Genomic DNA, 26,898 nt, shown 5'->3' with positions numbered 1-26,898 from the left:
GGGGGAAGGGAGTGGTGGTGGGAGCCGAACGGAATTCATCAAGTCGCGATGATGAAGCTCTAGCATTGCGAAGGGAGGGAGCCGGTCTCGACATCGGCGTGGGTTTTTGCGGCGGTGGGGGGATTGGGAAAGGAAGTGGTGGATTTGGGTCTAAAGGGATCGGAAACAGTTCCCTATCTCCATCGGGAAAGAGCGAGAGCGAAAGAGGGTGAGACAATGGTGAGGAAGAGGAAGGATGAAACATGGGAGGAGGTAGAAAATTGTGAGAAAAAGTTCGAAAGGAGGCGTGCGTTAAAAGGAGGAAAATGGGAGAAAGGGAAGAAAGGGCAGAAGGAATGAAGGAGTTGGTGCAGAGAAAAGGGAAATGAAGAGGAGGAGGGGTAACCAAGAGAGGAAGAGAAACAGAACGAGGGGGAACAAGTTTAGAAGGTTGAGGTGGCGAAAAGCAGAAGAGGAAGGAATAAGAGAAGGAAAATAACTTTTTTTTAATTTTTGCATCTTATCCGATCACATGTGATTTATTTTTATGCATTCGTACCGATGTGAGTTATTTTATATTTTCCTCAAAGACCTGAGTTTGTGCAGCATTTACGAGGGCGTAAAGAGATTTTTTTGCTCGTTTCATTATTTCTTTCTGCAAATTTATAATCATCTTTGCCTGCCGATATGCCTTATATTTTGACAAATACCAATTTTACACATGTGCAATTAGGATTACATGCATCATGCCGAATGAAATAATAATACTAATTATATAATTGTTATTATTACAAGAGATAAAGGGAAGAACAAGTAAACGGATCAAATAAGATGAAATGACAAAGGGAGGAAGTGGATGATGAAGTCATGGAGGAAGAAAGGAAGGAGAGAAGAGTAATGGGAGGGGTGGGAAAGGAGAAGGAGGAGGAAGCGCAAATAAGATAGAGACCGGTCATGTTTGCGTGAGCTTGCGAGGGTGAATATGGGGAAGGATGGAAAAAATTGTGATAAAGAAATGAAACGAGGGAGGAGTAAGTGAGTGGTTGAGGAGGGTAAAAAGAAAAGAGGGAGGGAGGCATCGAAGAGGAGACGGAATAGAGGGCAAAGGGAAGAAGGGGTGAAGAGGGGGAGTGAGGCATGTCTGCGGGTGGTGTGACTGCGTCTGTGTGTGTGTGTGAGTCCGCGTTCGCTGTGTGCGTGTGTGTGTGTGCATGGGATTTGTGTAGGACCTCAAATCTCTTCCCGTTTCCTTTCTCTCTCTCTCAACCCCGTCCACCCGTCTTGTGGCGCACCCTCTCCTCCCTTCCCCAGAGCGCAGTCCCCGTGCTGCGCAGTCGCGAGAAGGATTTCCCTCCCAGCAGGTGAGGGGGTGAGCGGCGGGGGCCGGGGGTGCGACGGCGCGCGGGAGAGAACCCTTCCCCCTCCCATTCCCTTTCAGATCCCTCCGCACCCCCCAAAAGGGTGGGAGAGAGGGGGTGGGGGTGAGGGGGAGAAGTTTTGAGGGTAGGGAGTTGAAGGGTGGGGGAGGGGGGTCTGCGAGAGGGTTTTAGAGGCGCCGGGAAGAGTGGGAGGAGGGGAAGGTGTCCACGCCCCGCGGTTCCTTTGGCTCCGCCCCCTCTCTCCCTCTCTCTCCCTCCCTCCCTCGGCTCCCTTCCCCCATCGACCACCCTCGTCGCCTCTCTCCCTCCCCCGCCCCTTGCACTTCTCACACACGAGCGCACACTTTCTCTCCCTCCCTCCCTCTTCCAAATTCTTCCTCAACCCACTACCAACATCCCCCGGACGCAAAAACCTATCTCGCACACACACACCCACGAATATTCCACATTTTTTCATTTCCTCTTCCTCTTCTCTCTTTCTCTTCGTCTTCCTCCTTCCCGTCATTCCTTCCACTCCCGCTTCGTCCCAGCGTGACGTCACGGTTTACGCAGGTGGGGAGGAGGAGCTGGAAGAGAGTCGGAATAGGGTTGTGGAGGAATAAGAGGAGGAGGAGGAGGAGGAATGGTTGCGTGTGTAACGGAGAAGTGTGCATCAGAGTGCGAGTAGAGGGAGGGTTGGGTTTTGAATCGAGGGAGAGAGGAAGAAGGGTTTGTAAAATAGTATTTTATTTTTTTGGGTTGATTCCTTTTCCCCGCTCGTCTCCTCGTTCCTTCCCAGTCCCATTCTCCCCCTTCTTTCACTTTACCCATGACAACCCTCACCGCCCACCCCCCACATTGCCTCCCACACCCCTCTTCATGTTTCACTCATCTCTCTCTCTCACCTTCGCCGTATCTGCCGTCCCTTGGCGCGGAGATGAGGGAGGGGAAAAGGGGTTTCGACTCAGGAGGGAAGGAGGGACAGAGAGAGAGAGCTTGGATACTAACGGTTCCCCGCGTGCGTGACAGGAGGAGAAGGGGCTGTGGAGGGGGAAAGACCAGAGAGGGAGGCGCTGGAGGAAGAGCAGAAAGGAGGAGGCGCGGACGATTGAAGGGAGGGAGAGGATGGAAGGGAGGAGGCAGGTGGGAGGAGGGAGTGAGGGAGGGGCGAGGAGGGCGGTAACCCAGGCGATGCGACGTAGTGGCGGCCGATGGAAGCGGCGGCGGGCTGGGAGGTGTTTTGCGAGGGGAGGGGTGTGGACGGACGGGGAGTGTAGGGCGGAGGAGGAGAAGGGAGGAGGTGGATGGCGGGGAAGGGGCTCCCTGCGAGGCTAGGCTTCACCCGGGCTCCTCTCGACCGGGCAGTAGAACCGCGGCCTGCAGCGGGGAAGGACGGAGGTCCTCGTCGAACCGTCCGGGCTAGGCAATAACACCCGCCGCAACCTCTCCGGGAAAGAGCTCTCCTCTCTTATCTCTCTCTCATTCACCCACTCGCTGTTATATCCACGGACACCTGCATACATGAAAATAATATATCCCAATATTGACGCGAGCGGGAAAATTTGAGTACGGTCGGTGAAGCGATTTGAAGAAAAAAAAGTGAGATCCGTGGAAGATAGAAAAAAACCAACCCCATGCGACTCCCACGTTGTTGTTGGGAGAGAAACTAGAAAGTGCTAAAGAATATCTCAAGAGTCGTGTGCTCGGGATCGCCAGAGAGAGAGATATATATATAGTACGCGGTACGAAAACTACTACGACAATAATTGACAATAATAATTAATATTATAATCCAGTATATATGTATATATTGTTTTATACTTCTTGCGACGTTTGATTGATACGTACGGAGGAGCGCTTGTGCACACAATTGAACAGGATTGTGGTGAATACGACAATAATATTTGTAACGCGAACTAACCCAAACAAGAAGGAATTTTCCAAGAGCACTGCCATCATTCCCGGAGAGAGGGGTTCGACGGGGGACCGTCCGGAGACATGGATAGAACCCTCTTGATCCTCCTTCCGGGCCTTTTGGCCCTCCTGCCCTACGGTAAGTCGCACAAAAAAGGAGACCAGCCGCCTTTTCTCTATTATTGTTGCTGCACCTCCTCTTGCACCCTCACTCCTCCATTTTCTTATCATTGGCCTCGTCTCTGAGACGCATCTAGGAATTCTTTTAATATTTTTTTTCTTCAACGGGTGACATGACCTGCTTTCTTTAAACCCCCCCACCTCCATATCTTTCATGTGAGTGTGTGTCAAACAGCCCCCTGCAGTAGTGTCAGCGGGCGACGGTTAAATGCCCCGTCGACCCGTTCACTTTCATCCCTCAGAGCCCACCCCGATTTTTCCCCCCGCCATCGGTGAGTGCGGCTTGTGGGTGGAATTCTTGGCAGCATTCCTCGAGTCCCTCCAACCCAATCCGAGCTCCATTTCCTCCCGCCCGAATCCCCCACATCACGACGTCGATCTTATTCGGCGACTGGAGAAAAAAAATTTTTTAAAAATCTTCACGTTGCTTCGATACATATTTTTTCATTCGGCTCCCTCACCCCCTTACGGCACGGACAAAATTCATTACATCATCACCTTCATCGCGGCGGGCTCATCTCATTATTCACGTCCTGTTTTTCCCATCATCACGTTCACAAAATTCGCGAGCGTCGCGTGGACATTTTGCGATCCGTCAGGTTACGGTCATCACGTCATGCGAAGGTCACCTCGTCGCCGTGCTGTATTCATATCTCTGTGCTCACCGTGGCCTGCGAGTACTCCCCCGTGCCTCCGTGGTAACTTCTACCCTCTCTCTCTATCTGTTCCCCCCCTCCTCCCTCTAGACCCTCCCATCGGGCTATACGAATCCCCGCAACCACCTCCCAACTCTCCCACTCCAGATTCACCCAGACCTGCCTCTCTCTCTTCAGCGTCGCTATTTTTTTTGTTTTCCTCTCCTTCACCACGCGGCTTCGAAGTGCCCTCTAAACTCGTACGCTCGCAGATAAAAAAAAAGAAGTCTGCAAAAAAAGCAAAGGAACGTATCCACATGAGGATGGGCGACCTCGATTCCTTTTTAGCCCGGAGATGAGCTCCTAAAGGCTCCCCACTCCCCCCCCCCCCCCACACACACAAACACACATTGAACCACCTACTACTACCTGCCCATCGCGTATTGCGTCGCATTGAGAGCAACCCGGTTCAAGGTCCTCCCGAGGCGGTAAGGAAAGGGAGAAGTGAATACCTGGGATTTTATTTTTTTTAAGTTCGGTTCATGACGGGGTATTTTGGTAGACTTATATATTGTCGGATAGAAAAGTCTTGTCCCGAAAAGTGAGGGTAAACCACTAGGTGGGTTGACAGAGTTGCGTTCATGTCATTTCCAAAAAGACATGACGTTCTGAATTTATTGGTCGGTTCCTGTTCATTATTCAAGTGTTTCCCTGTCGCCCGGGAGATACTCCACCTTTACGCCCCAAAATCATTCGATTCGAAAAGTCGAGTCAGGCGTGATGTTGTGGAATCGAGACATAATAAAAACTTCGTTGCAATTTTCCACAGTTAAAACTTTATTTCGACGATGGTTTCGATACACTGTATCATTATCAGGCCTGACCTGATGATGATACAGTGTATCGAAACCATGGTCGAAATAAAGTTTTAACTGTGGAAAATTGCAACGAAGTTTTTATTATATCATTCGATTCATCACATTTATTTAGGCTTGCCGGCGTTTATCACTATTTTTTTTATTGATGAAGTTAATTAACAAAAAGGGGCATTTGGTCTTCGGTTTTTTAATATTAGTCCGCTTCTTGGAGCGCGCGTCGAATGCCTGTTAGAGAAATTGCGGGAACGTTACGGAATGGGGGTGATCCGCCATCTTTGTTTTTCGATTTCGCCTTTTCTGAGTGTCTAAAGTTACATGATTTTTCCCATTTATGCGCCTTAGGTTTTCACAAAATTTTCAATCAAATGGATTTGAGCGATTTTTTTAAATTCGATAGTGGTAACTTTTGCGCCCTAAAAGTGGGTTCAAGCGTTTTCTCACCGACGAAAACTTTCGCTGATAAATTTCATGGTCACAGTTATCGGATATCCAATTCCTATGCGGTTTACGACACCGCAGCCAATCCACTTCGATTATATAAGCGCGACCATAGAGAGCAATGCTGTTTAAAATTCTAACGCCTAAAAACCCCTACCCTTAAAAGTGAAACCCTTAAATTAACGCAGATTGAATTTAGAGAAATATTTTCTAATGGAAATGCACTGCGAATCGTGAAGAGTTTTTGTGATGAAGACTGCCTTGTATTCCTCTGACCTCAATTTGATGTGCCTTTGAATGAGTGAGATAACAGTTTATTTCGTCCGTTACACAATATAACGAAATATGTAGGAGGTTACGTTAGCGCTGTTTGCCTTTCAAAGCAATTTGCACACCTCGCCAATATGAAAATTTAAAATGGCAGAAAAGGATAAACATGATGTTAGAGTCAGCTATTATTTCAACTTAAGTTCATTCCCAGAAAATTTAATTCTATAATTAAAGTTCTGTTAACGTAAGTTGAAAAAGTTATACCAGTAAGGTGTTTAGTTAATCGATGCTTTCATGAAGCTCAGATATTTTGCCACTCGTACACATTTGAACTGGTGAATAAAATGCGTGTTTGTGTGACTCAAGAATAAGAGTCCGAAAGCTAATAACACAAGAATGCATGTATTTTGCCTATTTTGGTTTATTTATTGTATTATATGTCATGGTGATTCGCGACTCTCGAAATTGAAATTATTTTGCATATAAATAAGAATTTATTACTGCAGTAAATCGTAATGCAAGAAATTTTAAATGTCCTATCAAAAATGAACATGGCTAATAAAAGCAATGACTTTTTGTTTTTTCCCAAGTGGGAATGTATGCGTAACTTTATGCGAATTGCACATATTATTGAATTGGAACAATTTTCATAGTATTTATGCATTTTGGTTCATCATCATCATCTTAGTTTATCATACTTAAGATTGGTTACATTAGACGAAGTTCTATATTCTACATGCAGTACCTCTATCGGAAAATCCTTGACCTGTGACCTAATGCTCATTATATTCTTTCGTCCAAGTTCAAATAGATGGATTTCGCAACCGACCCCCATCTTCCTTCAAAGTTCGATATTGCTCTTTGGCCGATAAAATGGTTGACTGTCTATCCAAGAAAACCCTACAAATCTTGATCGCACCATTTCATATATATTGCATTATAATTTAAATTATTTTGTGGTCGAGGGAAGCGGCGTAGGAACGCTTTTAAGGTTAGTTGAAGCTGGGAGAAATTCACATAATTGCACCTCTACAGCGAAAGGTTATAGGGAACGTTATAAATTGCTGAAAATGGTTTAGAACGTATTCCCAAATGTTCAGCGTTAATTCCTAATTCCTATCTTTGCTAAACCTTCCATTTTGTCGGCAAACTGCATTTACCAACTATCTTAGCTCGGAATAATATCAGTCGTGTGCGGCTACTAGCCTAGAGCTGCCGAGAGAGTATCATAAGTTGTAGCATTTTGTGATATAATTTCCTTTGTGCGTTCAGATAAAAATTATCAGGAAGGATTTTAATGAGTGATTAGATGCACATGGTATAAATTCGCAAATTTCCTCCACGTGGGATCATACACGGAATGACAATTAAAGTTTCTCTGATCCACCCCACATTTAATTCTGAAAAATCGGATTAGGAAAAGTCCGAAGTTTTCCACAACCCCAATTCCTTCAAAGGGCTGGGTACACGGGTTCGCATGCTATATCGTTTAAGTTTATTTATTTTCTTTTATTCCTAAGTAGAATCAATGAAACTGATACTCAAATTCCCTGTTTGCATTTTTACTGTACAATACAGCCACGGCGTTTGTATGAATTAGTAATGGATGTTATTGTTGGTTTCCGGTAGATAGCTGACATACCAGGTTTTTCGCTCTCCTACTTTTTGCAACCATTGTGGGTCGTGTTATCACGTAAAAATGAAGAATTATTACTTTCTCGTTCTCATTTAATCCCGACGAAGAGACCTGCAACGGTCGCGAACGCTGGAGCTGTGACAAATGTTGAAGACGACGCAGCAACTACCTGAGACCAGACACCTTAATCATTAACTCCACGATAAATCTACGTTCGAATAATTTGGCGTTATTTTCCCCCCACAATTTCAGGAAAGCACTTAGAGAGGTCCATAAAATAGCTTATCCCGTGAAATGAGAGTGCGTTCACGTGACTAAACTTTATATTTCGGTCTCTATTAGAGTTTTTGGCAAGACTGCTTCAAGGCTTCCCCTAGTGTGTCATTATTTACACCATAAATTAAGGAGGTCACAGCTCAATTTATCAACCCACAAAGACGGACTCGGCGATTGTTTATTTAGCAGAAGACTGCATCGCCGAGCGCGATTCGTTCTCAATAAACGCCATTGTGCCCGGAGGCAGCGAGGACCCATGAATCATATACATCGCGGGATAAAAACGGGGAGAATTGACCCAAAACGTTGCGTAGAGTATGGTAATTGACTACCATCTTCAGATGGCGTCCGTAACGCGCGAGAATGCGTGTTAATTAATGCCTCCCCTGGTGTGAAAGACTTAAAAAAAAAAGACTAATTTTTTTCGACGCCGCAGAAATCCACGCTAGGGGTTGAGCAGAATATTCATATGCCGCGCATGGTTCCCAAACATTTTTGCTGTCTCATTTGTTGGATGTGGTTGAAGAGGGGGGTTGCAGACCGGCAACGACAAAGTTTCTCAGATCCTATTCCTTTTGCTCCCTCAGTGGTACCTCGGTCCACTCCTCTGCCCTCTACCCATCTCATCTCTCTCTTTATCTTTTCACTCCCCTCTTCCTCAGGAGTTCTCGCCAGAATTCCTTTCGCATTCCCAGAGGTCTCCGAAAAATCCCTCTTTTTTCGCAATCCACGTTCTCCATGTCCGTGATCCCATTCCTCTCTCTCCCCTTCAATCCCAAGAAACCCTCCTCACCATCCATCGGTGTCCCCTTTCTCTCGCCCTTTCGAGGGAGAGGAGAGGAAAAATTGTCAATATTTACTGTTCAGCGCCGGTTTTTCTCATCGAGGTTGATCTCAATGCAACAATTTCAGAGTGTAAAAATCAATCACCTTGACCGGGATTCGAACCCAGATCCCTCGATGATTTCAGAGTTTAAGAGGACACCTTGATGGCTTAACTGGCTAAAGCACTCGGCCGGACATTGAGGGATCCGGGTTCTAATACCGGTCAAGGTGAATGATTTTTACCCTCTGAAATTGTTGCATTGAAATGCAAAGTAGCGGATGACTCGGGTAAAAGTTATTGTTGCGGCATCTCCCGCAGTTTCTTGGAGGTTGATCTTGATTAGAATTTTGTTGTGGTCATCGACATGTCTTTCCGATCCCGTCGATCAACCCCCGTCTTTACCCGGAGACAAGCGGCGAAATTCTTCTTTCCCTCCTCCCTCTCCTCCCCACGCCCCAACCGCGGTCCCAGCCGGGATTTTCCGCATTCGTCAAGGCGGCGGCGCGCGCCGGGAGACGTTCGTCGGGACACCCTCGTTTTCTTCCTCTCCCTCCCACGCGGAGACGCGCTAATTGAGTGGGAGGCGAGGCGGCCGCCGCGTGGCTCGGGAATGGAACGCCATGGGAGAGGTGGAGGATCCCGGTGTCGCGCCGGCCGGTGTGACCGTGACATGTTGACCGTAGCGAACGTTTTCCGTTGCTCCCCCAATTTTCGCCGCCTTAAGGTGGGACTGTTCCCAAAAGATGCGTGCCTGGATAAAAAAAGGGAAACCTGCAAGGAATATCGCGATAAGAGTGAGTTTAACGGATTCACGCAATGATGTGAGCACAAGACGTGAGACGTTTCGCCCGATCCAGGTCCAGGCGAATAATTTTTCCGCTGAGAAAGTTTTTCGCGTTTTTACGCCACAGATCAATTGACTTGTCTCCGTAAGTTCCTCATTTAGAGCCAACTGACGCCAACAAGTAGGCTACATCACTTACCTTTGCCCACATTTAGTCGTAATATTTTGTTTTATAAAGATATGCGTATGTTCATAATTGTTTTAAAGGTCTTGTTAGCGGAATTTTAACTTCGAGAGATGTAGCACCCCTCGTCTCCTTGTATTCTTATTTTTCAGTAAATAATAGCTTGTGCGAAGACCCTTCATTATGGTGGGAATGAAAAAGATGTATGTTCTAGAACAAGAACATTTTATTGGAATTTAAGCGTTTCAATGAGTGTTGAAGCATCTTCATATCACCAAATTCATGTGCAACTGAATTTATATAACCTCTGTAATCAGCGCGAAGGATGGTTTGATTAATAAGGCTAGGACTAGGGAATATTTGGCCCTTCTGTAAGTAGCCTAACGCTCAAACCACTGGGTAGGGCGTTTGGTTTTGTCTCCTTGCACTGAGGGATTGAGAAAAAATAAAACATTAGCCGAGCATTTAATTTTATCGTGTTCATAGGAAACTACTAGGATGATTAAATGATAATAATGTCAAACGATACACCGTACTAAAAGAAACAGCTTTTCCACCTATGGAGAGCATCGGATAAATAGGGGATTGTGTGGATATTTTAACAATCGCGCGATAAAGCGGGGAGTCCACTAAAATTATTATGTAGTCCATCGATTACGTTTTCGTAGTCGTGCACCTGTTTTAAATTTTCAGCATATTTCTTCCTGCCTCACCTCTGCTGTAAGTTGGCTTCAATCCTCATAGGGCGTTGGTTCATGTATTATTTTCTTCATTTACTTCTACATCAACACAACACCCGTAAGCCGACACAAACGCGTGAGGGTTTTAGGGGACCAGCCATACATACGCTAATATTTGTTCATAGATACATATGAATATATATTAGCTACTATACAAAACATAGTGCAAATACACACATGCAGACTTATATATATCATGCAATAATTTGTAGGTTTGACTGTATCATTCAAATACTACCTTTAAGTTAATAAAATCGGGCCCTTGGGTTCGACTTAATTATGATTGAGTATCGTCCGAGTGAAGCAAAATACTCAAATTTGTCTGTAAAGGTGTATCTTTTATTTCATTCCAATGGTCGAATGTACCAATAAAATTTGGCGCCATAATAATTTCCCCTGTTACGCGAGAACACTGAGGTGTCCTGTACTTTTTTAAGAGCCTTAGGTTGATTTAAAAAAATCTCTTTGATTTTCGATCGAGCAGATAATATTTAAATACAAAGAGGATGGCCGATACAAGGATCGAGTGGATTGTCGCGTCAAACCGATCTTAAGTATAATGAATTGGGATGATGATGAATTTGGATACCTGATTATGGGCAGAGTATATTTAATTATTGGGACACTCTGATTCTGTTTATTCCGCTGTTTTCGTGGATGAAGCGCTTATTGTGCGAATGCTCACAGCATTAGTATTTTATTGCTTTTGTTCGGAGTTCTAGTCTAAAGGCAATGAATGCTGAAATAGCTAATTTTGCCAATCGGGCTGAAAATATTCAGCATCCTATTTATCCACATAAATTGAGGTAAATACCGAACGTTTATTATTTGTAAAAATGCCATGTCTCGGAAATATGATGTGATGAATTCCATCAATTTATTTGATTTTTTCGCAACATTTTTGATTTAAGAAAAAATACGAACGGTCGCGGAATGGTCCAAAAATTACGATTTTTGGTGTTAATTTATGGATAAACATAGTTTCTATCTATCCCACTTCTAATGCTTTGAATTCGGATCACTCAGGTTATCTCTTTTTTACGAGGGAACGCCCTTTTCTCTAAGGGACAAATGGTTGAGAGATTCTTGTAAGCATATGACAGTGGAATAATTTAAGTGTTGACGCCAACAAATATTTGGACGCGTAAACATATTCAATTTGGAATACCTTCCAAATTGAAATTAATTTTACCACGCCTTGGCAATCAAATTTATACCTTCAATCGAGAGCTCAAAATCTGGAAGGGCATTTTGTGGGGGTGTTATTAGACATTTCCCAATTTTTTCAAATGATGACATTTTTTTCTCATTGATGTGATGTCAAATATCGAAATTAAAAACTCACTGGGTGAACATTTGAAAACACGAATTGCCTTATGGATAAATTTTCAGGAGTCGTTTATATGGAAATAAATGAGTCTATAGAAAAGTTAGGCTGGCCTATGAAAAACTGTCCCGTTAGGAGTTTTTACGAGCACTTTTTACAAAATGAAATTACCGTTTAAAAATTACCTGAAAGAGGTAGGATAGTAAAGTATCACTACGGTAATTATAGATGTATGTAGCAGACTCTCGTCGCCATTATTACCTTCGGTTTGCCTCGCTTATTGCTTTTGGAAACAGAATATGTGTGACCGAAATGTTTTTGGATGTATTCTAACCAGATGCTGAGCAATCCAGTTTAATTGATATTAGTTTTAATTGGTATAAATAGATTTCCGAAGAGACAGCTAACTGCGTAAATAATTTCCGCAACTGGGGACAGGTGAGTAATTTGGAATTGGTTGGTTCTATGGTAGGCTAAGAGAAGGGAGGAAGGGAAGCTAAGGAGAGCAACCCGAATCCGTAATGAGCCCACTCGTAATGAAAACGCAGAGCGTTTTACACTTGAAGCTCTTCCTGAAAGAAACTGAAGAAGGGACTTATGTAAAATTATCTCTACATCCAATATTCGATCCCTGATCTTATGGATAAGAACCAAGTATCCTAGTTACCGGAACAATCCGATCCCCTTCATTTTTTCACCTAAGGGTGTGCCTTATTATGTGCCTGAGGATGTGTTAGTAGAAAGTCTTTCACTCATATCATTTAATAAAATTCATAGTTTAAATCTGATAAATATCCCCATTTAGTGAGGAAAAAAGAGACAAAACATTGCAAATTCAACACTTAACGCGGCTCTGGTTTCATCAAGTTTTCAGGTCATAGAGTAAGAATACTTCTCCAAATTTAAATTAGCGCTAATCAATGTATTGTCTAAATTACTGATTATCGGATGTAATAAGCCAGAAAATGAGTTTTTATGATAAAAATAACATTTATATAAATATAAATCATTCCTATCACTCGCATTTGGTGAAGCATTAATTATCTCGAAATGTGACGGTAACGGAGACCCATTTGCCTAATTTACCAGGACTTTTTGTTTGATAAAGTGCATACATGCTGCGTTATATTTAAAGAATTTACATTATTTGCTGAAGATTATTTTGAATAATATTACTCAAATGCTGTAGCCTAAAAATACAATTGAATGTCACGTATTAAAATGTCACGATATCAGTCGATCGATCACCAACCCTCGTATGACTGAGGGAGAATAAAACTGAAACCTCCTGAGAAATGCTTGAGAGAAACAGTGAGTTCTAAAGATTTCATCCTTTATGGCATCATGAAGGAGTTTCGCCAAGTATTGCTTCACAGCATTGTTGACAGTCTCTCTTCTATTTATTGTGACTTGTTAATATTGAATAAAACTGAAATTGATTTATAAAAACGATTCCGCGACATTTGAGGCAAAATTTTTCATTCAACAAAAGAAAGAGTTTGAGTGGAAATTTGAATCAAATAATGGCGAGGCGCAAATGCGTGGAAAAATGAAGGGAAATGTGAGGAAGAAGAGATTTTCGAGCGTAAATGAACCAGTTAACCTTAACTTGACGCTGAAATATCACTTAATAGGTGAATTATGCACGAAAAATTGAATTGTATGAAGGATACCCATCATGATTCGGGCCAAAGGCTTTTCACATCTTTCTTAGTCTCTCGACGAGTACGTAAGGCACTTTTTTTCATTCAGAAAATACCTTTACTTTCTCATGAGCTTGCACCTTAAACTCGTAATAGAGCAATGTGATATTAATACACTGCATTTAAGCTAGATATATTTTCCAAAAAGAATTTACTTTAGTTTTTACCGGTGTATTAAGGAAATATGATTATAATGCCCTCTCTTATTTGAAGCGCTATCAATACATTCATTTCGTGTTTAACCGAAGAGGCTTTTTTTGGCTTTTCAGGGTGTATTTTTGGATTGATTTATTTTCAAACCTCGGTCACCACGCTCATTAACCCACGGGCCGATAGTTATCACATTACAAATAGCAAGAGTATGGGTATTTCACTAGGGTGCAAAATAGCGTTGAAAGTAATTTAATGTAAGTCCTTTATTTTGAGCGGTTTTTGAGCTTCTTGTTCTGGCTTCGCCCGGCAGAGCCATTGTTTTATATTTATATACCACTTCTCATTAGTATTCATCCCTGATGGAGGCAGTTTTTAAACAAAGCATGCTAAAGAATGGGAATCCTCCCAGAAAATAAACAAAAATTTTCCCCGAGTTTGTTATCAGAATCCCTGCATTAATCCCTTAATTCTCGCCACAGCTATTTCCGCATTTCTCTTATTTTCTGCCGTCGAATCTGTCAATATTTCCCATCTCCCGACCCTCCATTGCCCGTCCTTTCAGATTTCATGTCACTGGAAATATTTCAATCGAATATGTCGTCTCAAAGAACCGAAATTGAATCAAGTGCTGAAATCTCAAGATATTTCCAGAAATTTCCAAGCACCGATCGTGCTAAATTGACATTGACTGAATTGTGTTTATGTAAAAACTAAAGTCAATTCACATAATCTTATTTGAGTAACGTTCTTCAAAATTCAACTGGTATTAGAATCGTTAAAAAAAATAGCGCAGAAAATTCCCGCACGATTGAGTATATCCTTATTTATCTGATATCCGTCGCCTAACTTACTTTCGTAAAAGATGTAATATATATTTTGAAGGGACATTTTTTCAAGTTAATGTTATTTATCTGAACGCTGTTATCGCATCTACACGTCATGCGGTGTATAATGTTGACCGACCGAATTGAATCAGGTGTGGGGTTTTTGAATTTGTAGGTAATACTGTTCACGAAATACTTCCCATTTATGCTTGAGTGATAAACTAGAATGCTTCAAATAGTCTTACTTTTCCCCATGAATTTGCAATTGAATGACGGAAGTTGTCAGGTTAGTGAGTATTAACCATTTATGTTACTTGGCAATAACGACAAACACACATACGTGTACAATCCTGTTATTTCTGTCGTTGTAGTTACTATTCAACTTGCTTGATATTCGTTCGAAGGTACGGAGATCGGAGGCTGAAAAACCTGGAAATATAAAGAACTTACATTGTAAGCAATGAAACTTTGCTGTTCCTCGAGATATATTTTATTTGTGACCGGTTTCATGCAACGTATCATCTTCTGGTCCGAAGATAGTACTTTGCATCGAAACCGGTCCGAGCAAAATATATTTTATGGAGCAAGAAAAATTTCTTCTTTTATGGCATCATTAAGGAGTTTCATCGAATGACGCCTCACAACATTGATTACAATTTTATTCCTATTTCTTGAGGTTTTCGAACATAATAGTTGTAACTAAAATTGTGTCATAATAACAGTTACGCGACAGTTTCAAAAAAATTATGTTTCATAAAACTAAGATACTATTTAATTAACAAATTACAGGATTTGTTTAGACATTGGAAGTGACGGAAGCGAAGGTACAGCGGAGTATGCCGAGGTGAAAATGCGTGGCAAAAATAGTTTCAGTACGGAAAAGGAGAGCTTTTCGGGTATAAATGAACCATAGTTAACCTTAGCCATAGTGACTTAAATACTGATTAAAGACTTACGTAATACGAAACAATAGATTGGCATAGATTAATGATTTCTAAAGGTTACCCATCATGATTCCGGTAAGGCTTTTCACGCCTTCCTCATTCTCCCGACGAGTATGGAAAGCACTCATGTTGCTTGAAGAAAATGTCTCTACTATCTCATGACCTTGTGCCCTGAACTCCCGACTGAGCTCAACGATATCGAGTTCCTCTACTTGAGAAATGTGGATGGTCAATCTAGATATATAAAGAATACCTGCAAAATTAACAAGTAAAGTCAACGAACACGAAGTCGAAGGAATAACTCGTTGGTTTTTGGAGAATGTATTGACTTATGTTATGGTAAAATAGCCTTGAAACGGAAATAAAACCCGCGAAGGCACCGCAACTCGTTGAGTGGCAGTATTCAACTAATAGACCGACAATGGGTGCAGCAGCCCTCGTTCATGTGAGTGAAGTAGATCACAGTACTATTTTCGTTGTAGGCGTGGGATAGATTATTTTAATGGCTGTGAGACTGTAATGAGGAAAGTAGAATATTAGTATTCACCAATCAAATGACAGAAGTCACAATTTTGACTTTAAATGCTATTGATTTAGTACCATAAGTGAGTTATGAATCCCTTTCTATTAAATTATAATAGAATTATCCTATGCAATTTTCTGGGCTGGAAGTACAAGAGAGAGTACACGAGTCAGAATTTTGAACTACATCCATTATTTTGGGTTTCATAATGACTAGGCAATATGAGCGTGCTCTGAAAGGGTCAGCGAATCTTGAGGTTGGAATTATAGCATTGATTCAGGTTGTGACATCCTAGCTTAAGATAGAGAACCCGGGGAGGGCAATTTACGAAGTCCCAGATGCAGGATTGCCCCTGAAATTGAAATACTAGAGAGCAAGTAACGCTGAGGAAGGATGATGAAATGTTGATTGAAGAGCATCCTACGGTGAAAGTATGGTAATGGTGAAGGTAAGGTTTCTCAAACCTTTTAGGGAATACCGCAATAATGTGGAAGATGTATAATAAGTTAAAAATATATAACTAAAAATAATATATAAGAGGAAGAAAATCTTAACCTCCTTTGATACTAGGATGCAATCATCGGAGGAGCTCGGGAAGGAAATGTGGATAATGATACGGTGGAGAAGAAAAATTAAGGTCCTGTGATTATTAAAAATTAGGCGTGGTACATGTGCTCTGTCAAAATCTCATGCTAAGGAGATGCGTATGAAAGAAGTCAGTAAACCTAAGATACTTGACAAATTGACTGTACCTTCGTAAACCGGAGATTTAGGAACCAAGGAAAAGCTTCCAAAGGTAATACTATAGCAGGCAGACTGATGGAGACCATGGTGCGAAACTATTTTAGTTGCTACTGATTCTAAAGAAAACAGTGAGAAATAAATGGGAGGGTAGCAGATTGAAGGTAACAGAACCAATGCTTGAATTTTAGTGGAGTGCCAGAGAAAGAACCGGTAAAGTAGAGCAATGTAAGATCGATAGGAAAAAGTTAAGTGTACGTGAAGAGTGGAATAGTGGAATTTGCGAATGAAGCTGTTGACCGAAAAATTCGGAATGGAATACCCGGGCCGCAGTTAGGATATATGATAATTGAGGGGAGAAGAAATTATGAAAATTCAAGAGCCAAAAAGGATTAAATACGTTCCACAAAATTAAGTCATTTAATTATCTCAGAGACAAAATGGGTTTTAATAAACGGATGAAACATTAAGGCGAAGAAGTAAAATATTAAGTCTGTTGGTAGAAGAGTTGTAGCAGCTTAAATATACGTGATATGCGTATCCAAGGAAGTCAGGGCAGGGGCCATTGACATAGGTTTGCAAAATATATTTGTAGTGCATTGATAATGCTGATGATATCTGATATCTGCTAAAATTTTCGATAAATGAGATGTTACACCAACCTATGCGAAATGTAACGAAACAATATGGAATTTAAAAACCGTATGTGTAAATATAAAATGTGAAATTTGATGCATTTTATAGTTGTAATATATATAAAATATAAATTTTATGCAACATTTTATACATAAATGTAAACTGAATGTATTGCCATTGCCATTTGGAAAACTGCCAACTTGTAAGAATTTCCTAAAATATTAATGAACGAGATTCCACATTTAAAAATTTGGTGAAGTACTGAAGGAATTGCACGAAATAAATGCATTAGATATATACAATGAATATAGAAACAATTAGGATAAAAAATTCAGCAAAAGGTACTTCTGACAATTCTCTAAATTGATCCTCCACATCCCGACAAGGTGAATACTACTGATGGAATATCAGTGTAGCCTAATTATTTTATTACCCAAGAGTTTGGGCACATGTGTAAACTTGGGGAAATTAGTTTGGAAACCCTAACATCGAAGGCTATGGCAAGAATAATATACCAACTCAGAATACAGAGGAAGTACAAAGCTATGTAAATGGAGTCCAGTTGTAATTAAGAAGAAGCAGATGAATAATTAAAGCCATTCTCGCCCTCATGGAAGAAAATACAAAAGGGTCAGCCTATCTCCATCTTCTTTTTAGATCTGAAGAAAGCTTGAGAAAACGCAGGGTAGACAGACCATAGTGCTGCCTATTCTGAAGGGAATCGTAACGTTCTTCAGCACCTGTAATTGGCACACACTCTTCATTCGTGAAAATATTGTCTTGCGAGGTGAAAGTAAAGATTAAACAAGAAGTAGAGGAAGAAATAATGCAAAAATTTTAGACTGCGCCCTTGAAATGTAATGTATGCAGCAGGAAGGTAGGGAACAAGAAAATAAACGGGAAAAACGAAAATAAAAGAGGGCTTAAGCATTTTCACAGATAGATTGCGTATGTTACGGTCACCGGTCATAAACTGGTGCTACGTCTAAACATGGACCCGGTATAAAAACCTGCTTCTTAAGATGGTTGACGCGTAAATACAATGGGAAATCCCAAATAAATCCGAAATATTTAAGATGGGCATCCATTTTCATTCGGGTTTGGTTCATGATTAGAGATTAAACGACTTGTTTCCACTGTAAGACCATGTATAAAGTCCGCGTTGGTTTTCTTGAGAATAAGCCATGCCTGTATGTGGTGTATTGCCATTAACTTCCCATTGGCGTTAATCCTAACGTTTTGAAAAATGATGATTGTGTTTTGGAATATTGTTGCTACTGTTAAGGAAAAACCCGTGGTAAAAATTTTGCTGATGGGTGGGCTTTTACATACTTAATTCCGGAATGATTTATCATGTAGTGCTAATGGAGAGAGTCAACGGAGTCAAAGTTTAGCCTGATTCGTGTATCGGTTTCCCTGAAGATTAATTGCTGACAATAAGGTTGAAATCACTTGGCAATACATTTTCCGGAGTTCATTCTTATAGTAAATTAAGTCAACGGAATCTTAGCGTGTGTGGTCGACTCAACTAACTCAATTCAGTTTAATACTTAAAGGTCAAGGAAGTTAGTATAATGTGGATTTGTTTTCTTGTAACATTTATCTCAATATGAAGGCGTATATTCGGGTACTCATGGGCATCCTAATAAGCCATTAGGTGACGACATTAGCCGTGTTATTTTTCAAAATACTACTTTTTTTAGGCTTTTCAGATGCATTAATATGTGGAGGACGCTTCGAGATTTTTGACAGTTTGTTGATGTACGTTTCTTGACATAATTTGCGAATGATGGGGACAAGAAATGCTAACGAGAAGTGCGGAAAATAATGCCTTATGCTTGCTTCAAGGTTATCGAATATCAATAAAAATACTTAAAATGCATGCTTTCGTGAAATTGAATGTGTTTCGTGTATTTTTAGGGGTTTTATTTAGAGGCCGTTTTAAAAATCAATAATTTAGTCCGGTACATGCATGTTACGATTCAAACAAAAATTGCACGATATGTTTAATTTCTAAGCAAATTTAATTGACTCCATAAAAATTATTCAATTATTTTCTTTTATCTTGTGGAAGGCGCTATAGATAACTGAAAATAAAAAGATACTAAAATAATTATGATAACTAAAGGTAACCATTTTAACTTTTGTTTGGACTGCGACACTTTTGAGTCCATTCTTTATTTATCGCAGTTGTTTTACCTATTTCGAATTTCATCGCACCTGCTGTATTGTTTTAGAGTAGGTATTCTAGGAAATCAAAGTTCGCATGACGTAATTTTTGTGTCCCAATTGGCCGAACAATTTGTTAATAAGTCTATAAATAATATCCCAGTTAATGAAATGGATATTTTCAATGGTTTTAACACATTGCTGACTTCGCTTTGAATTAGTTAGCATGCAATTAATGTCTTTTGATGTTCGCAATAATCGAGTTCCAGTTCTTACTGCCACCGTATCGTTGTTGTGAACGGTGAGCCTACATGTATTAATCTCAATTTTGGGTTTTAGCTCTTTTAATGCTCGCTAATAAATGTCCAAGGTTTGAAATTGCTTCCTTATTAATATGTAAAGTTATTACAATTTTTCCATTCTATAAAAACGTTTTTTGTAACCGCGTTGAAACGAAAAAGCAAATATTTTAAATAATAATTATATTCAAGGTAACCTGTGATTTTAAACTACATGCAAAACAAATTTTGACGTGATACGGTCCTGTGGTTTCTGCATGAAAAAGTTACACCATCTCATTTTTACATAATAGTGGGATGAAAATGCTACTCCTCGTTAAATATTTTTTTCCCCTACGTTTTCGATGTAGTGCATCATTTTTTGTTATTTTCAACGATGTAATACATCGCGTATGTTTTTAATTGAAAAACTGCAGTTCCCGCATAAATATGAAACTAGTCCACTACATTATGCCTGAGCTCCCAAATATAATTAGAAAGATCTTAAATCCTATTTCTTCTTTAGATTTTCAATTAAGCAGAAAGTTAATGGTATATTTTTTTGTGTACCAACTGAGTTTTCTTAGAAGTATCTTCACGAGTCTACGAGGAAGACGAGCACGAATGAGAATTGTCATCAATTAATTTTGATCGATTGGGAATAATTTTGCCACGCCATTGCTTAATAGGTCGGTAAGATGAACTAATTTGAATTTTTCGCTTAAGCTTAATCCGAAGTCATTAATTTACCTCACGAATCAAGTTTGACTTTTTCACAGGGCGTACAAGTAGTTATTCATGCACAGAAATTTAACGTTTCATAACAGTAATACACCAACCCCTATCGGTCATAGAAGCTTAAGACAAATTAAGACGTTTATTGAGTCATTTGAAGATAGTCTTTCCCCAAAAAAATTATTAATTTATGAATTTTTAATCGTCCTTGAAAGATATAGACCGTATACACGCTACACACTATGCGAAAGAAATGTATTAGATTCTGACTGTTCTTCTTAATCTTATGGTTCTTACTAATCAAGGTTGCCTCAGATCGTTAGCAATTTGGCGATGTCAAGTACTGCATGCTTCTCAAATGTGATCTCCTCGGGGAAATGTTTTCCTAAGTCGCTACTGCATCGATTCCCAAATCCCGTTATCACAATAGTGCCACGCCACCGGCGTAATCTCATCTCCTCGCATCCATCGCGGCTTGATTTAAATCGCAGGTTTTAGTAACAAACTCGTGCCCACTTCCTCTCATTTGGATTGGGCGCAAAGTGTTCTCCCGGAGAGGTACGAGGAGACCTCGGGGGTATTTGACACTCCTTCCTCTAGGGTCCGCACTGCAACCTCGCGGATCACCAGGGAGTGTACGCCTCGGAGAGGCAGCAACCTTCCCCTGCTCAGGGACTCAGTTTGTTACTCCTCTCTCGCAAATCCAACACTTCCCCTCCCGCGTCCGAAAATCGACTCGGTCTTCGGAAACAAAATGGCGGCCAGGGTTCAGGGCTTGCGTTTCTCAGTGTACGTGTGTGTTAGTGAGTGTGTCCGTGTGTAAGCGTGGGGCAGGTAGGGGAGGGGATGAGTGGAGGGAGGGAAGGGTTTTATGATGGGAGGGAGAGAAGGAGGGGAGGGGAAAGAGAAGTAGGGAGGAAGGAAGGGAGAGGGGGGAGTGACGGGGAGGAGGGAAAGGTAGGGGGGGAAGAGGGAGGAGACAGTAGCAGATCATTACTACGTTGCGCTCTGCGGCTTAAAGTATTGTGCGCGGTTTTCCCAGCTCCGCCTTTTTCGTTAAAGGCCTTGCGGATAGTTAATGCTGCTCTGAGATTTTCCCCCTCCCGCTTCTAATAATCCTTTCACTCCTCTCCTCCCCCCCGTTTGCGTCTTTCGATGTGCAGATATTTTTTTTCATAAAGGACGGCTTCACGGCCGAAGCTTTCTCCTGCTGCGTTTCCAGATTTCTTGTACCGGCGCGTATACGTTTAGTGCGCATCTATTTAGAAAATGTTCGTTTCATCTTTTTTGTTCACGAGTTTTTGTACATTTCCCAGGGCTTTTGAGTTAATGTTGCTGAAATTGTTTCGCTGCTCTTGATTTTTTCGTGTGATGTCGAAAATACGAGTTCCCTTAAAATAAATGTGTTCTATTTTTAGTTAGTGATTGCTTAGCAATTATATCGCGAGACTGCCGAAGCGTCATTATTTTTTATATTCGAAGATTCGAAGATTTTTTTATAGGCGTAAAAATTGGAATAAAGTTTCAAGATTTAGGTGTTGGTTCTCGAAGCATCATTAATTATTGGCCAAAGTAATCAATTTATGCTGACGACCCAACGTTAATAATATTATTTTCCTTCGTGTTAATGACATGACATTTAGTTAAAACTACACTTCGACTAAAAATCGCTAACCGTACGAATACGTAGCTTTCTGGAAGTTTTTGAGGCATTTTTCTGTCAAGCATATATATATATATATATATATATATATATATATATATATATATATATATATATACACACATTCAAACACGAAATCCCGCCAAACGGCGAATAAATACTCATATATACAGAAAAAGATATAAGGAAAAGGGATAGGAACACACATAAAGGACGAACACAATAGAGGTGGAGAAGGCGGAATCGAACGGATCACAAGAGTAAAAATATTTCCTTGACCAGGACTCGAACCTCGGATCTTTCCACTTGCCGGGCGGATATATAACAGTTTCACTCATTCACACGGACAAGTTTTTAATTTTCTGTAATGTATTGAGTGGGAAAAATGTTTTAGGCCTGAGTAACATATACTTATTTTGTGTGATTATCGTTAAAAAATTAAAATGTTCGCGCCCATTAGAAATTAATAGCACTTCGGCCACGAGCGAATTTTCTGCGTCGTATTTTTTCCAAACACCAAATCTACGCCGAAGCAACCACTCACACCGGCGCATACGTAAGGGACATTTCTTAATTGTTTTGACTTCTCTCAAATAAGCCCAATCAGACTTTAATATATTTTTTGCTTTAACTTGTTACCGAGCGTTCTGAGTGTCAGGGTTCTATTACTGCGTGTGCATTAGTAGAAATCTGGCATTTTCGGGAAAATTGTCCATTGAATGATTTATTTGGAACAGAATACTAAGGAAAAACTTCTTGTCAAGCAATAAATTTGAAATTTCAATGAAATAGTAAATTATGTGAACAGTACCGTAGTTTTAAATATCCAAGGATGGCTTTATCTGCAAATCCCCTTCCTCTCTAAAGGAGTACGTTTTTCCAAAAAGTGAACATTTGTGAGAGGAATTCAATAAAATTACTTCAAAATATACATGCGGGAATAGAGAAGGGCGTAAACACTTTGTTAATAGATTGTGCCGGTTTGTAAATTGATGATGAGGAAAGTGGTTGATGTCAAAGCTTAAAATATATGAACGTCAAGATTTCACCCTACCCTTCAATAAAGCCATGTGCGAATAGCGAAGGACGAACAGTGCTTGCACAGATGTCTATAACTGTGCAATTTATTCGAAGTCTCAACATTCTAGAGAGTTATCCAAGTGAGTCGGTCGGTTTCTTTTGAATCAACTAATTTCAATTAAAACACACGTTTCGTTTTATACGAAGCGGAATCATTCCGTGAATTTGCTAAATTTGAGTTTGGAAATGTTAAAAAAAAATGTTTTTCTACGTTTTTACTTCTTTTTGTAACAGATTGTTTTACAGATGGTATGCAGATACGGTACTAAAATGGCAGCTTTCCTCAGAAAGATCACTGTTTTACGCTGGTGTGCGTGTTTACGCTTTATACATTTTCCAAGGTTACCAATCAATGTAAAGGTACTCCGAAAGCGCTTTCATTTACGCTGCTCGGAAAAACTTCAATATGCATTTTTCGATTGCAAGAACACGACAATCCCTTCAATAGCCCCTTTCGAACTGGCGAACCCAATAACCTTTTCTCCGTATTATTCTTGTTAGAAGCGATCGAATATGGAATGGAAGCAATATAAAATTCTCCCGATTCACATTCGAGAAATCGAGCGTCAATGTTGCCGCGAACATGGAGAATACGAATATTCAGTTGAATGGCATACCGGGAAAATGATTGCGCCTTGAATATTTTTACGTCCATTTCAGTTTGCGTTTCCCTGGGGAAAGGGTGAAAGCATTGGGGAGGGACGCTGAGGGTAGGAGGGACCGCGAGGGGGATGGCGAGAGGAAAAGGGAGAATTGGTAAGAAGGGATAGATGGGCGAAAGACATAGTAAAAGGAAAACGTAGCTGGAAGTTGGGAAAAACGAAATTGGTGAGCAGCATTATGATCGTCTCCGCCACCACAGAATCCCTGGTCATTATCATCCCCTTGATATACCTATTTCAATGTATTCTACTGCGAAAGTAGTGGTCTATTAAATGAATTTACACATAAATTTCTCAATAATCATATGAAAATATGAGTTGTTCTTGAGAACATACTTTTGAACATACATGGGCGCTATGATTATAAATACGAATTCAAATGTAAAGATGCATTCAGCTGTGAGGGGAAAATTAATAAGAACCTTGGTGTACGCTTTAAGAAAAATATAACTCATGAAATAAACTTTCCAAAATGTATATTCTCTCTCAAATCTGTTTTATGGGTTAATTAGCGTCAAAAGAAAAATTTGTCATTTTCAGCAAATTTAAATTTAGTGTGATTTGCACTGATATTGTTCTCCATATTTTCTACCGAATACTGGAACCCTTGTCTTAATATGAAGTGTTATCACCACACTGCACCAAGTCCGTACTTAAACAATACCTTCAGAGCACCAAGCATCAGGATAATACTATATGACGGACGAACGCCATTAACTTCGCGGACTAAGAATGCTGCATGCTAAATTTTCCGTAATTAAATAGCTAATATCTTAATCGTCGATGTCTAGTTTGAGTAACAACATTACAATAGATATACGCCAAAATGTTTCCATTAAATATGTATTTGACCTTCGAAATTGGAATATTTTTAAGCTTTGAATAATTATGGGGAATACTTAATGTAAACGTAAAATGAAGAACAGAAAAATTAATCTGATCGATCCAGTTGACCAGTCGTTTTCTTTTGGAGGGCTAGCATCTGAACCAAATAAAACATACTTAACGTATAACCTCCAGTATTTAACGTATAATATACCACTAATTGCGCCAGTTATAGAATCTTAAGCATTAATTGTGATATCATAGTCGCCCTCGTAGAATTTCAACATCGTTGTAAAAGCTGAAGATTTTCACGAGGAGATAAAAAGAGTTGTAAATTAAAAACGCTCATTTGTGTCGGTTACAAATTATGTCACTTTGTATTAACAGTTAAAATATTATCGTGACACACCACTTTAGACCTAAGCAACAAGTTAAATGGTTGTAAACCTATTACTTGGGGCTTAACCAAAATATACGATATATAATATACTTTATACCTACCCAAGACAGCGACTGGCATGTCTGATGGAGTCCCGACGCGACTGGAGGAGAAAAACAAAGCAGCACACGTCCACATTTAAATTCATCGATTTCATAATCTGTGGTGCTCAGCGCAGACGAAGCCAGGGGCACGATCAACAAAAATTTTCAAAAGCTCGCAAAGGCTTAATGTATTGTCGCGACTCCACTCAACATTTTCCAAAAGCATAATCTGCAGCTGACGCTTGAGGGGCCCATTCCGGTGCACCGGATTTTGAAAAGTGACGGATTTCGGGAGCATAACCGGATTTAGGTTTTCCCCGAACGTATTTGGCGCTAAAGAGGCCGGCGGGACGGAAGTGGGGAGGGGGTTTGGAGAGGTTGGGAGGGTGAGGAGGAAGGGTGCATTGTAAATGAGGGCGGGTGGACGGAATGAGAGGGTGGGAGAGAGAGAGAGGGAGGGAGGGGTGATGGGAGGGAGAGATGAAAGAGAGGTCCAGATGGGAGGGGAGAGATGGGAGGGGTTCGTCGGAGGTGTTAGAGAGGGAGAGACGGACGGACGCGGTCGGAGGGAGGTGGGGGGGGGTATGTGTGGGGGCGCTTTGTACAAATGCACCATCCATCCCCGGGCTCCACCGCCGTCCCTTCCCCACTTCGAGCCAGGATTTAATAAGCTGTGCTCGCTCCCAGTCCCTTTTTTCCCTTCGCTACATCTCTCCTCCCGCCTTTCTCTCTTCCCCCCTTCCCTCCTATCTCTCTCTCTCTCTCCCCCAGAGAAGTATCTACCACCACCTTTACCGTGTTCCCTTCCTCCGCGTCGCTCATCCCCTCTCACCCCTCGGCTCGAATAAGAAGAAAAATAAAAATTATTTCACATTACCTTTCTCGCACTTTCCGTTTCTTCCTTCCTCGTGAACTCTTCCCATCTCTCTCTCTCTTTCTCTCTACCTCCTCCTCGACACACAGACACATGAGCACGCACTCACCATCTCCCCGTCCCTTCCCGCCCTTGCGTTCATAGTCCACGGGGAACGTAGGGGGCGGGGGGGGGATAGGAGAGAGTGAGAGGAAGAGAAGGGGTCGGTCGCTGGCAGATAATTCGAAGAGTGGGCGGAGGAGGGGAAGCAGGAATTTTACGGCTAAGCAGCTTTTGGCGGGCCCGCCGGTGTGTGGTCCCTCCCGTTGCTGATATCAACTTCAACCGGACATTGAAGTTTCGGGATCGGGTCGCTCAAGTCAGTGTCTTTACATTTGTTGTTTTTCTCTCCATCGATATTTTTTTTCATTTTTCGTAAGCCGGTCCAACCCCCGGAGACGATTTAATTTGTGAGCAATTGCGCGCGACTGATGTTCCGTGCCCCGAGAAGGCGGCGGTCGAGCTGGCGACGGCGTGGGGGATCGGGGCGGCAGGGGGGGATGGGGAAGAGGTCGAGGTTTGATACACGTTTTATTTGTTAAGGTTAAAAGTATTCCTGTATGATTAGCACCGGCGGGTGTTCAGGAGACAACTGTTGCGGTAAGCCGTGGGGGGCCGAATTAAAGCGTGTGAAAATGACCTCTGTCGTTGAGCCACCTAAAAATTAAATCACTGCTGCTACTGATTTAAGGGGGTTGTCGAAGCAGTCTCGCCCCCGCCCCCCCAAATCGTGAGGTCCACGCTATACTTCCAGGGCTTTTCTCAGAGAGTGGAAATGGACTCCGAGGAATGAACGTGGGACTTCGTCATGCTCAGTCACCGGGGTCTGGCTGGCAGAGACAGCTCAATAAGGGCCGATTGGCGGAAGCGGTTAATCGATCTTAAATGACTTTGATCACGTTCTTATTTGACAGTTCTTAATGGTCATCTTCTGAAAAAACTAGGTTTCTGGTTGAAACATTAATGGGTGGTGATGATTCTCTCATATATTGTTCATTTGTTCCTCATTATTGGCCCGGAACAAAACTCCAGTTTTATGTTGTTGTGAGGCGAGAGTATAGATTTTTTTCTCCATTAACGCCCGAAAAAGACACTATTTGGATCTCACAGAAATATTTTTAGCTTCTCACTGCACAGTCTA

General features: G+C 41.2%; 1 protein-coding gene across 3 annotated transcripts in view; it reads left to right on the top strand.

Annotated features, from left to right (window-relative positions):
- Window positions 1-2,729: 2,729 nt before the first annotated feature.
- Window positions 2,730-26,898, top strand: part of LOC139687588 (protein Skeletor, isoforms B/C-like) — a 262,208-nt gene continuing 238,039 nt past the window's right edge. For all 3 annotated transcript variants that reach the window (XM_071584807.1, XM_071584806.1, XM_071584805.1), the window contains exon 1: window positions 2,730-3,390. In XM_071584807.1, the coding sequence (XP_071440908.1) occupies window positions 3,336-3,390 (55 nt within the window). In that variant the 5' untranslated portion in view covers window positions 2,730-3,335. The remainder of the gene's footprint in view (window positions 3,391-26,898) is intronic.

The sequence above is a fragment of the Hetaerina americana genome, unplaced genomic scaffold, assembly GCF_022747635.1.
Source record: "Hetaerina americana unplaced genomic scaffold, ioHetAmer1.1.p SCAF_2, whole genome shotgun sequence".
NCBI lineage: Eukaryota > Metazoa > Arthropoda > Insecta > Odonata > Calopterygidae > Hetaerina > Hetaerina americana.
Note: the sequence above shows the minus strand (reverse complement) of the source record. Positions and strands in the feature narration are given on the sequence as shown.